At 37.0% G+C, this 16,156-nt stretch overlaps 1 protein-coding gene across 1 annotated transcript in view; it reads left to right on the top strand.

Moving 5' to 3' along the window:
• The first annotated feature begins 255 nt into the window (after window positions 1-255).
• Sema3a (semaphorin 3A) overlaps window positions 256-16,156 on the top strand; it is a 202,697-nt gene continuing 186,796 nt past the window's right edge. Inside the window, exon 1 of the mRNA XM_027393498.2 lies at window positions 256-920. Coding sequence (XP_027249299.1) covers window positions 809-920 — 112 coding nt within the window. The 5' untranslated portion in view covers window positions 256-808. The remainder of the gene's footprint in view (window positions 921-16,156) is intronic.

Genomic DNA, 16,156 nt, shown 5'->3' with positions numbered 1-16,156 from the left:
CAAGTTTAGCAGGACTGTATAATGAGCATGGACTGTAAATTCTGTAGGTAGCCAAATTCAATTTTTTTTGTTAAATCACAATTGCTCCCCAAAATGGCTATAAAACAACGCTTGCCTCGGGAGGGAAATTTATAGCCCCATGCCTCTCCCAGGCACGCCAGAGGGTTCTGCTCCCGGCTCTAATCTCTGCGAGATGTTTTTTGCATGTGTTGTGTGACAAGAGAGAAGGGGAGTGGGTTGAGCTCGCTCTTCTCCCATTGTCAGCGCGTCTAGTGAGTGTTGGGAAAACCTGTCCGCGGGATCCTGTGTCATCTTCCCCTGCTTGTGCACAGGAAAAGTCCGCGCTGCTCAAGGCTGCTTGCTCCCCCTCTCCTCTCTCTCTCTCTTTCTCTGTTTCCCTTTCATTCTGCTTCCTCGGAGCCGAATGAAGCAGAGAGAGGGAGCAGGATCAGAGTCTGCCACCGGCTATCAGCAGAGCGGAGATAAAAGGAACTGCTTCTTAAGCGCCACTGCCGCAGCCCTTGTTAATTTTTTTTCTTCTTTCCACACAACAGTTGTGCCTCATTATCCGGTGCCTGGCTCGATTTTTTTTTTTTTTCCTTTTTGAGGGTTTGAAGTTTCTGTGATTCCGTGACTGTTACAGAAGAAGAGACGTTAGTGTTGCCATGAGGTCTTGATTGTCTGCATTTATGAATGAAACTGACCTAAATCACCTGTTACCTCCAGTTTCCAGATTGTTTGAACTTCTCTGGCCGCACAATACAGGAAGGAAGGCTGCCGCAGCCCAGGGACCTCCAGCGTCTGCAGCATGGGCTGGCTCACTGGGATTGCCTGTCTTTTCTGGGGTGTATTACTTACAGCGAGAGCAAACTACGCAAACGGGAAGAACAATGTGCCAAGACTGAAATTATCGTACAAAGGTAAAGCTTTCTTTTTCTTTTATTTGACTAGCTTTGTGGTGCCCCCTCCTTTCTTTCCTTGAACTCCCAACACTAACCATTAAGCCTTTAGTTCAACCTGGGAAACCTGTGTCATTCGGACAAAAAGGTCTGTGAAAAATTAAACATTTTCCCTTAAACAACAAAAAAGCATGTCTTCTGTTTGATGTGTGACAACTTAAAAGCAAACAAAGAACATTTAAACCTCAGTGAGCTGTGTGCCTGCTCCGTGCATGCTGAACCGAGTACCTTCTGATCATGCTATGTGCCGTTCATTCTTCTTGCTTTACTTCTATTAAAATATTTTCAAATAACCGTTAATCAAAAAGAAGAAAGATGCTTTCTTTATAGATAGTCATGCCTCACCTATAGTAACCATTACAGTGAACAGAATCTTCTTAGTTGTGGGTACCAAACGGTTAATCGTCATCATGAATATTCAGTTTGTTCAAATCTGACACTCAGATGCTTACCATAAGCAGTAGATCGTGGTTTGCCAAGAGAATATAAACCGGAGAGAACAGGCTAGTTTTTCCACACTGTGTTATGATGGTGAAGAGTGTTTTTCCCTAATTGGTATAAAACTAGCCTTTGAAATATGATGTTATTTAATTCCATATGTAGTTAAGTGAGAGTTAAAGAGATGTTATTCCCCGGTGACACAGCTAGTTGTATGAACTTCTTTTTAAGAAGTGTAAATTTATAAAAGAAAACCCTTCGAGGTCACATGATAATTTTCTGTTACAGATTCGTGTGTGTTTGTTTTCAGATGACAATTTTAAAGAAAATATTTGTTCTGTGTTTATTTGGGGATATTTCAAAGACTGGTATCTAAAGTAATGGTAAAACAATTTCGAAGGTGTGTGTGTGTGTGTGTGTGTGTGTGTGTGTGTGTGTGTGTGTGTGTATTTGTGTGTGTGTACAAAACTTTTAAACTTGGGTATTATTAAATGGAGTTTAAGATTAAACCGTTTTAACTCTTATAGTTTAACTCCCCAAGGTGCTGATTTCCTATGATTCTCAGATTTCTTGAGTTGGGGGTGGGGCACTGAATAGCTTCCACCTCTGCTATATATTTAGCTAACAAGGTACATGAAGAGTATTGGCTATTTCTAGAGACACTTCCTTTTTGTACATGACTGATACAGAGAGAAATGTATTTCTAATTTTCACATGATAGAGGACAACTTTTTCCTCAATGCTTTAGTGTGAATCGAGAGATCAATTAGGAAAGACGCATAATTTTCACACTATGAATGAGAAAATTAAACACCTATTAATGTGTGTATTTGAATTCAACTTAGGATAAAATACTTTGACTTAGAAAATTATTTTTAGTATGCTATTTCACTAAGCATCTAAATACAGATAGATTTAATGCAATATAAACACTTAGTACATTAGTAATGAAAAACATATAATATCCATTAACTGTTTCATTAAGCCTTATGTTTCTACATAATAAAAAAGTGATATTACTTACTATGGAGAAACCTACATTTTCATTGGTCTTTGATTTGTATCATTGAGAATAAGCAATCAAGGTATCCTAAGATTGATAGTTTATTTTATCAATCTTTATCAAAGTTTATACTCCATGCAAATTTTACATTCAACTTTAGTTTTCAAAAATGTGATTCTCAGGTTTGGATTTCTAATATGTTGAATGGCTTCATATTAGAATTTGATATTAGCAAATTTGAAAAAATAAAGTATATTTAAGACTCTAATCTTCCTAGAGACACTTTTCTAATTGCTGAATAAACTACAAAATAAAATTAAAATTTATTATGATTCCTTACTTTGTGAGAATTTTATTTCCTTGCCAAAATTATTCTCAAATCAGAGAGGAGGCACCTGTCATGTCTATGCATTCAAATTAAATAGATAGTGTCGAATACAACCTGTTCTTTGTTATGTACATATGTTTAAACATGTCTGATGAGGGCTGTATAAATTAACAAGAGATATATATGTGACACTGTCTCTGTAAGTCTTACAGATTTTAGCTATGGCATCCGCCATAATTTTTGCACTTTCCTTTAAATCTAGAACTCCTCCACAGCTCTATAAGAAATCTATTGATAGACCAAGAGCTTGGCAGTTTGGTAAAACAAACTGTGAAGTGGACAACAGCAAGGAAAAAGAGGCAAGGTTCCAGCAGCAGTTTTTCTTCTATCGTTTTATTGGTGTGTCATTACCTTTTGGTCTCTACACACAGGCTTCTTTTGACAAAGCACATGCCTGATAAAAAATTGTCAAGACTTTGCTTCTAACTGTAAAAGGGATTTTATTTAAATCTGCTTTTTCTTCTTATTCTTCTTCTTTTTTTTTTTTTTACTTAATTAGATGTCAAACACAGTTAAAATATCTACTGCATTGCTCTTAAAAATATTGCGGCATGACTCATGAAGAGTTAAATCCCTGCCAACACTAATTTCCCATGGTCACTTGTCTTCAAAGATCCACCATTAACTCTCTCATTGCTCAGGTTGCCAAGATGAATTTTCAGGCAATCACTGAGCTTGCTTTCTACTTGTCATCCTGCCTGGTAGGAGATGAAAGAGATTTGATATGTTAAAGGAGAGAGAAGTACAGCATTAAGGCTGCCTCTGTGGTGGATGTGCTTACATAGCTAATAAGGTACCTCTACTTTCTAGGAAAAGGGAGCTGAATAGATGTTTTCAGAACCATCTGGAGAAGTGATAATATTAGAAAAATGGGGTATGCTGGCTTCTCCTCTGAACCAGCCTGATTTAGAATCCTTGTGGGGGAAGCAAATGTGAGAACTCTGTAAATCTCAGCGTCACACAGAAATTGTCCTGAAGAAACATTCACTGTGAGATGCATTTGCCTTCCTTGAGGATGTCAACAGTCACTGGCTAAATGTTCATCTACAAAATTAGTCACAATTGACTCCTCTTATGAAATACTAAGAAATCATATGATATTTCATCTGTTACAATGAAATCTGCAGGAAAACCTGTGTGACTCACAAGAAGAAGAAGGTGGGGGAGCAAGATTTGGGAGTTTCAAACAAGTAACAAATGTTCCATCACTCAATGTAATGGTTTCTTCCAGGACACGATGTGCCTGAGATTCAGAAGAAATCAAAGACACATGCAAAGATCAGTATGATAGTGCCCAGTGAATCCAAAGGTTAAATCAATGATTTTAACCTTCCCTTCAGAGGGAGGGTTGAGTCAACAGCACTTAAGTACAAGGGTGGGCATTTCAAAAGCTTTCCCCTTATCTGCTTACTTCTTTCTCTTCCCACAATCCAGGTGTTTAATTACTGCAAAAATGAGACTACCTGTTAAATCAAAATTTGTATATATCTCTATGATATTAAAAGTTCATTTTTACTAATTGAGAACTTAAAAATTTCAAAAGTTGCTGTTTCTTTTGCTCCATATATTATGATTACCTTAAAATAAATTAATATGATTGCTGGTCTATACAACTTTATTTCTTTTGCTTCTTTCTGTGGTGTAGTTAAAAACATTTACCAAAGTAATAGTAATATATGACATATATGTGGTTACTTCCACAAATATGCCATTATTATAAATAAGACTTCATATCAACTATTGATACAATTATTGAATAAAGAATCAACAGTGTGAAAAATTTTAAATTTTAGTGATAAAAGTTATTTTAAAAAACACATTGCATAATATATATATAATATGTAAATATATTAAAACAGTAGTTCTCAATGTATGGGTTGGACTCCTTTGGGCTTCAGATATCTTGCATATCAGATATTCACATTATGATTCGTAACAGTAACAAGATTATAGCTATGAAGCAGCAACAAAATAATTTTATGATTGGGGTTCACCATTACATTAAAGGGTCACAGCATTAGAAAGGTTGAGAACCTCATAGAGTATTTTATATATGTATTAGAGTATTATATGCATTATATATATATATATATATGAGTAATATCTGACCTTCTAAATCCTATAAAATATTTCAAGGAGTTCTTAAATAATAATAGCATGGAATAAGATTTGGCTTACACTAGGCATTGGTGGCACATGCCTCTAATCCCAGCACTCGGGAGGCAGAAGCAGGTGGATCTCGGTGAGTTCGAGGCCAGCCTGGTCTACAGAGTGAGTTTCAGGACAGGCTCCAAAGCTACACAGAGAAACCCTGTCTCAAAAAACCAAGAAAAAAAAAAGCGTAAAATACAGGTAAACTCTATCTAGAACTGTGCATTCACAATACACAGAGGCAAACACAAATACACAGAATCACATTTATAAATTCTTTTTACAACTTTCTCAAACTGCTACTGTGTATTATTGGGTTTTTGACTTGATATGTTTTACTTAAAGTAATTTTTTCTCACCAAATATTATTTGCTTTCAAGTCAATTTTGATTCTGAGGTATTGAATTTAAGGTTATAAGAACTAGATTTTTGACAAATCAATCCAAAAGGTATATCTCGACAAAATCGTGAAAGGTGAAAATGCAGTAAGACACAGACAGATCTTGTCATTCAACTCTGGTGACATCAAATGAAGGCTCCTGAGAGTCTCCAATTTGTGGCCCTTCTGTTAAAGCTGCTGAACTTGTTGACCTTTGAAGTGACAGAATATATAATCCAGACTAAGAGAAACATGAAACCACTGAGACTAAAATCATTTCATAGAACCCTATAAGCTAACAACTTGTAACAGTTAAGCCTGAAGTTTGTTTGGCTTCTCATTGAGATTTCTGTCTTCTGTCACCATGGGAAAGATCTTAAAGTCACTACAGGTGTAAACAATAATATTCCAGTAATTTGATGAACTAAATAGACATAGGTCTGGGGTGTCAATAAGTCTCTGTTTTCTGATATTTGATTATCACAATAAAATTGACAGCATGATTTAGGATCAATTGTACTTAAAGCATATACTTAAGAAGCATGCAATCATTCAGGATAAATTTGAATTGAATAAGATGAAATTATTATATGCAACCATATTGGTAAAAACAAATTTTAAACTGTTGCTATAGAAATCATTAGTGTGATTATATGATTGCCTTATAGACAAAATTTTGTACCATATTTCCAGTTGTATTATTAAAAATCTTGTAAAGTTTCCACTAACTTTAAAGGTGAAAAGATTTGTGGTTTAACTTCTTATCAAGATTTTCTCATTTAAACATCCATGCATCATAGTTTCAAAGGTCTTTTTAATCAAAATTCCAGATTTTCTTAAGCAAAATGCAACTTGAATTTTGAATTAATCATTATCTAACAATTTTAATTTACTGAGTCCTCATGCTATATCTTGACAAGTTATACTTATCAAACTTTATGAAAGAAATCTATAGTCATATGAAACATACCCATGTATGCCTTCAAATCTGTGTCAACACTGTGCTAAGTTTAATGCTTGGGTTAAAGATTATTTAGAAAAAAAGTCAACTAGTAGTTGTAAACCAAAGTTAGGACAAGTGAGAATCTAAATGCCTTTTACCCCTCTCTGACTTCTCAGGGACTACTTAAAGGAATTTCTAGAATTTGCAGTTCTAGGCTCTCACTAATAGGTGGCAGTAGCAATTTGTGACAGCTCTTTCATTAGTTTGAAATAGTCAGGCTGCTAGGATAAATACACATAGAGTAATGTATTTCAGTTAAAATGAGAACCACACAAAAACTTATCCATAAAATATGAAGTTATCCATAGATAAACAACCTAAAAAGTGTAATAGTGATACCAGACTATTAGATTAGTATCTGGCAGTGTGTGTGTGTGTGTGTGTGTGTGTGTGTGTGTGTGTGTGTGTGTGTGTAATTTATAAATGTACATAGTATTTGAATCATAAAATGTGCTTATGAGGAAGAATGAGCCTGCTTATGACACATTATGACCTATCATTTATAATTAGGAAATAACTAGCTGAGACTATAAAATAATGTTTAGAATACTCCATTTTAGTTTTAAAGCAATGACTCCTTTATATTTTATTGTGTTTTCATCTATTTTTATCATCAAGGATAGAGAAGAATTGGTAATTCTATCTAAAATAAATAAGTCTAAATGTCTCCAGCTACTATCTCTTTCTATTGCCAAGACATAAACATCTGTATAAATAGGGAATCACACACTATTTCTAAACAGTAACAAAGCTGCACTTTGTCAAACCCAGGATAAGAAAATATACAATTTATACTTGAACTAGGGGAAGAAGATAAGCAAAAATAAAATTCTGTTGATAAACATAAAGAATGATTAGCTCTATTTTCTGCAATCTTCTTGTAAAGTGCAGTAGGATGACTAACTCAGTAAGCCTTGTCATCTTCTGAATGAGTCACTAAGCCTGTGTCTTTAGGTGTCCTTTGCTTAAATGTGGTATGGGAAACAATGTTGACCAAACTTTACAGTGGCAATGTATAGCCACAATAGCAAATTGGTCTATAGATGAATTACAACATCAGCCACTTGAGTGTTCATAAGCAAACTAAACAAATGCTATTGAATATCTCAAATGAGTATTTACATCTGCAAAAGTGCTTACATGAATCATCTTGGTTGTCCTACATTATGAATTTTGCAAGGCTAGATGTTATTAGTTGGCATTTTTATGTGCCTTCTGGTTAGAACAGAGTCACTCATTGTTGATTGAGTTCATGTATTGTTTGCCACCCTTTGTGGTATAATCTGTAGTATGACTTTTGTTGAAATGTATTATTTTGGTATATACAAAGAATGTGAATTGGTAGGCAGTAGATTGAACAGTATGGTGCTGATTGGTAGTTTTAGTTGTTCAGTAGACACAAGATACAATCGCCAAGGAAGAGCCTTTTTTTGTTTGTTTGTTTGTTTGTTTGAGACAGGATTTCTCTGTGTAGCCTTGCAACGAGCTCTGTAAACCAGACTGGCCTGAAACTCTGCCTTCCAATTTCTGGGAGGCCCTATCCCAAAGGATACGATGGACTCTGATGACACCATATGGAAGGCCTCACATACAGGGGTAGCAGAAAGGATAAGTGATAGGGAGGGTTTTAGTTGGGGAAGTGTTAGAGGAGGAGGGTAGGGAGAGGGAACTGGGATTGTCATGTAAAACAATATTGTTTATAATTAAAATTAAAAAATCAGCAGAAAATAAACTGCTGTAATTGCCTACATTGGTTTGGCCAATGGGTATGTCTATGGAGGATTCTCTTAATTAAGTTAACTGATCTGGGAAGATTCAGTTCACTGTGGGTGTCACTATTCTGTAAGCAAGGTATCCTGAACTACTTAAGATTAAAGATATTGAGTCCAGCAGAAACTAGCAAAAAAGCAATTGAGCATATAATGCATTTTTTTTGACTCTTGATTGTGGATGTTATATGACTGTTGGAATTCCCTGTCTCATTTTCCCCAAATAATGAACTGTAACTTGGAACTGTAAAGCGATATAAATCCATTCCTCCTTGTTTTTCCACCCAAAGTATTTTATAACACCAACATATATGAAACTAAGAAAAGTGACATTATGGTAGAAACAAGTGCTGAGGTAGCAAAATGGTGACTAGAAACATTTATTTCAGGAAATGTGTGAGGACAGAACATCTCCATAAAGAGTAACTCCTTTGAAGGCAAACTTGCTTCAGGACCAGAAATATCTGGTCATTTTGTCATCTACATCTCAAAGATGAAAAACATATAACAGCACTATGTAGGAAGACTCTAGTAACCAGACTGAAGAATTCTGTTATTTGTTTGTACAAATACTTTGATTTTCCTTATTCTGTTCCAGCACACACAGGAGAAAAGGAGGAAAGGGAAGAAGGGAAGAAGGGAGGGAGAAACAGAGACAGAGAAAAAAGGAGAAAAGGAGGAGCCTCACACAAATTGTGGCTAGGTAAAGAAAAGTAGTCCATCTTTACTCTCAATTGAGTTGAGCATTTGTGCACAAAATCACTCCTCCAAAAGGGATCAGGAGTAAAATCATAGAGTAGTTCACAAGATGGCTTTTAATCCCCCGCAAGGGGCAATAGCCTTGCTTTGCTCTCAGTTTGCTAAATGCATGTCTCAGAACCTCCCTTGCTTCCTCTTCTGTGCTTATCTAGAGCAGTGGTTCCCCACCACCTGTGTTGCTTTATCTCCAACCATCCTTCCTGTCTTGATGTGCTACAACTACAGAATACCAGCCCTCAGCTCCATCAGTCAGCTATTGCTCTTGAGCAACTGTGTTTTCAGGAGAGTGAATATGATAGGAAGGAATGACAGGAATCTATTCTGAAGTATGAGTTCACAGAATGCATCCTAAGTTCTTAGTTTAACTCTTGGATCTCAAATAATTGAGAAGACAGGAATTCCTTAGGTTGCTTAAGCATTCCACAGACTGATGATATTTGTAATCTAAATAAATTTATGAAGTTTGATAGAAGATTCATTTTTATTTTTATACTTGTAATTAAACAAATTTTAAATTAGAAACAAGCTTCTTTCAGATGTCAATCCCACTTCCCACTCCCTCCCCTCCTCTCTTCCCCCGAACCCCTTTCTGCTCTCCAGGGAAGGTGAGGTCTTCCAGAGGGCATCTACAAAGTCTGTCATATCATTTGGAGCTGGGCCTAGACCCTCCCCCATGTGTCTAGGCTGATAGTATCCCTCTATGTTGAGTGGGCTCCCAAAGTCCATTCGTATACTAAGGATGAGTAATGATCCACTACTAGAGGCCCCATTAGAATGCCCAGACCTCCAAACTGACTTCCTCCTTCAGAGGGTCTAGAACAGTCCTATGCTGGTTTCCCAGCTATAAGTCTGGGGTCCATAAACAACCCCTTGTTCAGGTCAGCTGTTTCTGTGGGTTTCTCCAGCCTAGTCTTGACCCCTTTGCTCATCAATCCTCCATCTCTGCAGCTGGATTCCAGAGTTCAGCTCAGTGTTTAGCTGTGTCTGTGTCTGCTTCCATCAGCTACTGGATGAAGGCTCTAGAATGGCATATAAGGTAGTCATCAATCTCATTATCGGAGAAAGGCATTTAAGGTAGCCTGTCCACCATTGCTTAGATTGTTAGTTGGGGCCAAACTTGTAGATCTCTGGACATTTCCCTAGTGCCCAAATTATCTTTAAACCTATAATAGCTCCATCTATGATGGTATCTCTTTTCATGCTTTCCTCTATTCTCCCCTGACTAAATCTTCATGCTCTCTCATGTCCTCTTCCCTCCTCTTCTCTCTGTCTTCCAGCTCCCTCTCCCTTCCACGGGCTCCCAATTAGCTCAGATCTTTTCCCTTTCCCCTTCCCTGGGGGACCATGTATGTCTCCCTTAGAGAACCCCTTGTCTCCTAGCTTTACTGGCAGTGTGAGTTGTAGGCTGGTATCCATTTACTCTATGTCTAAAACCCACATATGAGTGAGTACATACCATTTTTGTCTTTTTGTGACTGGGTTACCTCACTCAGGATGGTTTCTTCTAGTTCCATCCATTATCCTGAGAATTTCAAGATTCCATTGTTGTTTTCTGCTGCATAGTGCTCCATTGTGTAAATGTACCACATTTTCTCTTGATGGAAGATTCTTAAAAACTGACAAACAAGAGATAGTTGCACAGCTACTCTTTATATACAATGCATAGCTATTAAGCATTAAATGCTCAGGTAAGGCTCAAATAAACTTGTTCACACTTGAGGTTTAATCCAAGTGTAGGACTGTTTTTCCCTAGACACAATTTATATCATGAATTTTAAAGCTTTTTTCTTCAAGCCTGAAGTCTTGAGCAAATACTTTTCTGTATTTTTATCATCATTTCTGAGCTTGTTTAAAAGAAACACATTTCCCTCACCTCTGCAGACTTCTTTTTCATAAAATATAAGTTGTTGAGATGTTTCATTTTACATGGCAGATACACATACAGGGTCACATAGGCTAGCTGTTATATTTCTGCATGAATGAATTGATTATTTTTGTTTGTTTTTTAGGGGGTTGGGACAGAGTTTTTCTGTGGCTTTGGAGTCTGTCTTGGAACTAGCTCTTGTAGACCAGGCTGCTATCAAACTCATAGAGATTCACCTGCCTCTGCCTCCTGAGTGCTGATGAATTGATTTTTGGATGAAAAATAATTTAGAATAGTTTCTAAAGAAGATGGCATGACAGCCACTGAAATTTCTATGGTACTTCTGAAACTAGGATAAGGAAAACAGTCTTGAGTGACCAAAAAGACATAGGAAGGCAAAAATCAAGAATAGAGTGAATACCACCATTCAAAGCATTCAAAGCCTCTTTAAGTCTTAGCATTCTTTTTGTGTGTGTGTGTGTATGTATGTGTGTGTGTGTGTGTATGTGTGTCATGTTCTGTGTGATTTATACCATATATTTTATACAATAGATAACTGTAACTTGCAACATAGTGGGATAGGAACTCTGTGGATTTATTATGTGGATGTTTAGGTTGGCTTGCAAATGAGATCAAAGTGGCCAAGTGGCATATATTATAAGGACTTGCCACAGTAATCAGAGTCACTTGGGCTTATCTATGTTTTCTTTGGCTTTATTCCAGATACATAAGTGACACTTCCTTCTAACCAAAGTCCTGGGCACAGGAGCTTAGGTATCCATCGTATGAGCTACCACTACTATAATTCCTTAAGATTACCAACTACACTGATCTCAAATGTTGGTTTCATCCCTCCCTACAGTAGTTCTCAACCTGTGAGTCACAACCCCCACAGAGGTCCCCATATCAAATATCCTGCATATCAGATATTGACATTACAATTCATGACAGTAGCAAAATTATAGTTATGAAATAGCAGTGAAACAATTGTATGGTTGGTGGTCACCACTAAGTAAGCAACTATGTTGAAGGGTCGTAGATACTGAAGGTTCAGAATAGCTGTCTAAATGATTCTGATTTATCCCGCTTTACTTTATTATTTTGCCAGTGGGTTATAAAGAGAACTTTTATTTGATTTTAAGAGGAAGCTGCTTATAATACTACCAGATATGTGCCACTTCAGATGTGTCCCCTGTTAAAGGCTACCTATCTAAAATATTAAATCCTTCATGTGTATCTGTCAACCCACATAGTACTAGACTACTATTAGAGATGTTTTTTTGAACTGGCTCACCTCCCAACATATATATAGTAAGAGTTTCAGAAAAAATGGGCGTGCAAAATCTCAAAACATCCAATGTTATAATAGGTCAGGCTTCTGACTCATATTTTTTAAAATATAAACAAAATTATATATAGATCAGGAAATCCATTTTGATTAGTTTTTATTTACACACACACAACACACACACACACACACACACACACACACACACACACACACACACACTGTGTCTACTATTCAAGTCTGAGAAAAGCCAAAAAAATGCTGCTTTCTACTTCATACTATATTTAATTCAGAACTTCAAAATATGGGGAGTTAATCATTTTAATACAGGAGGAGGCAATGCTCTTGGGACATCATATCTCTGCTTCATCTCAGCCTCTCACAGTTAAGGTTGGGCTGTTATCTTCTATCTTTCCTTTTTTTCCCTGAGTTTCACAGACTACTTTCTGTTTGTTGATACTATTGTCAAGCTTCATCTGCTGTTCTGTCTAGACACACAGCTCCAGAAGTTGCCAATATGTGTATTACAAATCTTTCCATTGAGTCACATCATTGTCTTTGCTTCAGAACATAGCCCCTATTGTCCAGGGTCCATAGTCAGGCATTTCTATTCTCTAGTCTTTCAACTTTTAATGTGCAAGAACTCAGTTTCCCTCCTTACAATAATTTTCTATCTTTCAAAGTCTGAATTATAGATCCCAATACACAAAAACAAGGTGATCCAGTGTCCCCTATGAGACACAAAACTACAACCTGGACTATGCCAATAAATCTCATTCACTGAAGGGTATCTTTTGCAAAACAAAATTCTTTTTTATTTCAAGACAGGGTTTCTCTGTATTGCTTTGGGGGTTGTCCTGGGACTTGCTTGGTAGACCAACCTGGCTTTGAACTCAAAGAAATCCGCTTGCCTCTGCCTCCCGAGTGCTGGGATTAAAGGTGTGAGCCACCAAAACTCAGCTACAAATCAAAATTCTATTATTTCACCTGAGGTTTAAAGGAAAAATTTTCAGACCTAGAAAATAAAAGAATAATAGCAATAACTATTTCATGTTCTTCTTGATAGTAAACTAGAATTTGCCGTTTTTTGGCAACTAATATTCAGAGGAGCAAAATTAAGAGGGAAAAAAAGGAAGACATGAAAGCTCTTAATTCAGTAATCTGCATGCTGATTTTCACTACCTTGTTCTCTTACTCCTGCCACTCCCCATTTATACCCAGCCCGAGAGTCCTGTGACTTCTACTTCTTCACCCTTCAAAACTGCCATTGCCAGTCTTCCCAGTTAAGACAAGAACCTGTGGTCATTTTACCCATTAGAACAATGGGTATCTCAATTATAGTCTTTCTTTCTGCCATTCCTGAATACAACTATCTCTGATATTCAATGTCTAGTCATACCTCTATTGTATTAAGAATCTCTACTTGTTAAAGTCTTGAACATACTGTGATCTGTTACAGTGACTAACCTAGCAATCCAAGATTCTTCTCTGGATGTAGGTCCCATAGCTGTACATGTCTGAATAAAGATGATGAGGAAGAGAGGCTGAAGATTAGACACACTTAACATTTATAGAATTTTTTCTCAGTACATTATTGATATAAGTAATTGAGGACACAGATGATTACTAGAATGTTAAGGTTTTAAAATTCTGCAACTTGAGGCTGCAGAGATGGCTTGGTACTTAAGCCAGATACCCTCTTTCTGTCCTTCAACCTCCTCATTCATACTTAGGGAGAATTAACATGTAACAACAGTCCAAATTATTTAAAATTTCTTTTTTTAATTAATAATATTTTCAGTTTACATACTAACCCTAGTTCTCCCTCCTTCCCCTTCTTCCGCCCCCCCCCAACTTCCCCCTTCCCACATAGTATCCACACCTCAGAGGGTGTAAGGCCTTCCCTGGGGAATCAGAAAAGTCTGGCATACCTAGTTGGGCCAGGACAAAGCCCCTCCCTCCTGTGACAAGGCTGAGCAAGGTATCCCACCATAGGGAATGGTCTACAAAAAGCCAGTTCATGGACTTGGGACAGGCCCTGGTGCCACTGTCACCCCCTCCAAAAGATCAAGCCACATAATGTTACCCATATTCAGAGGGTCTAGTTTGGTCCTATGGTGGTTCCCCAGCTGTCAGTCTATGAGCTCCCACTAGCTTGGGTCAGCTGTCTCTGTGGTTTACCCTATCACAATCTTGACCCCCCCACACTTGTTCATATGATTTCTCCTCCCTCTCTTCAACTGACCTCCAGGAGCTCAGCCCAGTGCATGGCTATGGATCATTGCATCTGCTTCCATCAGTTATAGGATGTAGGTTCTATGATGACAATTAGGGTAGTCACTAATCTGATTAAAGGGAAAGCCAGTTCAGACACCCTCTCCACTGTTACTAGGAGTGGTAGCTGGAGTCATACTTATGGATTCCTGAGAATTTCTCTAGCAACAGGTTTCACCCTAACTCCATAATCACTCCCTCTGTCAAGACATCTCTTTCATTGCTCTCTCCCTCAATCTCTCCCCTAACTCAGTCTTCTTGATCCCTCATATTTCCATCACCCACCCCATCCCTTCTATGCCCCTCCTAGCTTACCCAGGAGATCTTAGCTATTTTCTCATCCTGGGGACCTCCCTCTTTATATCTCCCTTTTTTCCTAGCTTCTTTGGGGTTATGGAATTTAGTCTCGTTATCCTTTACATCTATTATCCACTTGTGAGTCAATACATGCCATGTTTGTCTTTCTGGGTCTAGGTTACTTCACTCAGGATGTTGTTGTTGTTCCATCCATTTCTCTGCAAATTTCAAGTTGTCATTGTTTTTTCTACGAATAATACTCCATTGTGTAGCTATACCACATTTTCTTTATCCATTCTTTAGTTGAAGGACATCTAGGTTGTTTCCAGGTTCTGGCTATTATGAATATTGCTGCTATGATCCTTGTGGTATGATTGAGCATTCTCTGAATATATCACCAAGAGTGGTATAGCTGGGTCTTGAAGTAGAATGAAGAATTGTTTCTTTTGATCCTGTGAATCCCGTAGTCGCTCACAGCCAGTGTCTGTTTAGTGTATTATTATTCAACATAACTTTATTATTACTTATCTTCTTGTCTCTGATGTTTTTCTGCTAATTTGGAGAAAAATTTCTTCTGCATTTCAGTTTCTTTACTCACAACCATATAAACACCAGAACAGCAATTTTGGAATAATCTATTCAGTTATAGTAAGGCAATTCCAAAATGGAAGTGAACTTAATATAGAGCAATCTATTCCTTCTGGCCAGAACTCAGTATATTCTCTTTTTTTGACCCTGATCATAGATCTTCTCAGCCACATTGATGCTGGGATTGCAGTTATGGCCCCCACTATTTTGGCTGTTTCTAATCAGTCCTACACATGTAAGATCCATTTAGAACACAGTTACCCGTATCAATGCCTCAGTAATTTCATCCTACTATATAGTTTAAGCAATTGAGTTTTCTTCATGGATGGAGAAAATTCATAATTTTTTTCTAGTGCAGCAAATTTTTATGATATTTCCAAAATGAAGTTTTATTCATAAATATGTCTATATATTATAATAGATTACTATATGGCTTTTTCAAGCATTCTTGGTGTTAGTTAGCTCTTTTCCATTCCTTCCTTCCTCATTCCTCTACCTGGCCCTCCTATCGCTCACCATGAAAATTTACCTTTTTGCTATTATCTACGTTCTCTTCATAGTGACTGTGTTCTACTATCCTCCCCATGTTTAATATCTTTCTTCCCTATATCCACTAATGGTCACCCATACACAAAGATGATCTATTTTCTTTTTTTTTCAAAGATGATCTATTTTCAATTGCCACGGCATGGAAATACTCCTGATGTTCAAAACCTGATGAATAATGAAAATGCAATAACTATATACAAGAGACTTTTATTTAGCTATAATGAAAAATTAAATAAACAGCTAAATGAATGGAGCTGAAAATACTATACTGAGATAGGTAGCCTAGACACAAAAAGGTAAACATTTCATGTTTTTAGTCATATGTGGATTTGTGTAGAAGCTTGAGATTCAAGTGTTTAATTTGGAGTATATAGAATCCTGCAAATAAAGATAGCACTTTCAGGAAGCTATAGAAAAACCACCCAAGTCTAAGATTGAAGTGTTCAA

Source organism: Cricetulus griseus (genome assembly GCF_003668045.3).
Source record: "Cricetulus griseus strain 17A/GY chromosome 1 unlocalized genomic scaffold, alternate assembly CriGri-PICRH-1.0 chr1_0, whole genome shotgun sequence".
Lineage (NCBI taxonomy): Eukaryota > Metazoa > Chordata > Mammalia > Rodentia > Cricetidae > Cricetulus > Cricetulus griseus.
Note: the sequence above shows the minus strand (reverse complement) of the source record. Positions and strands in the feature narration are given on the sequence as shown.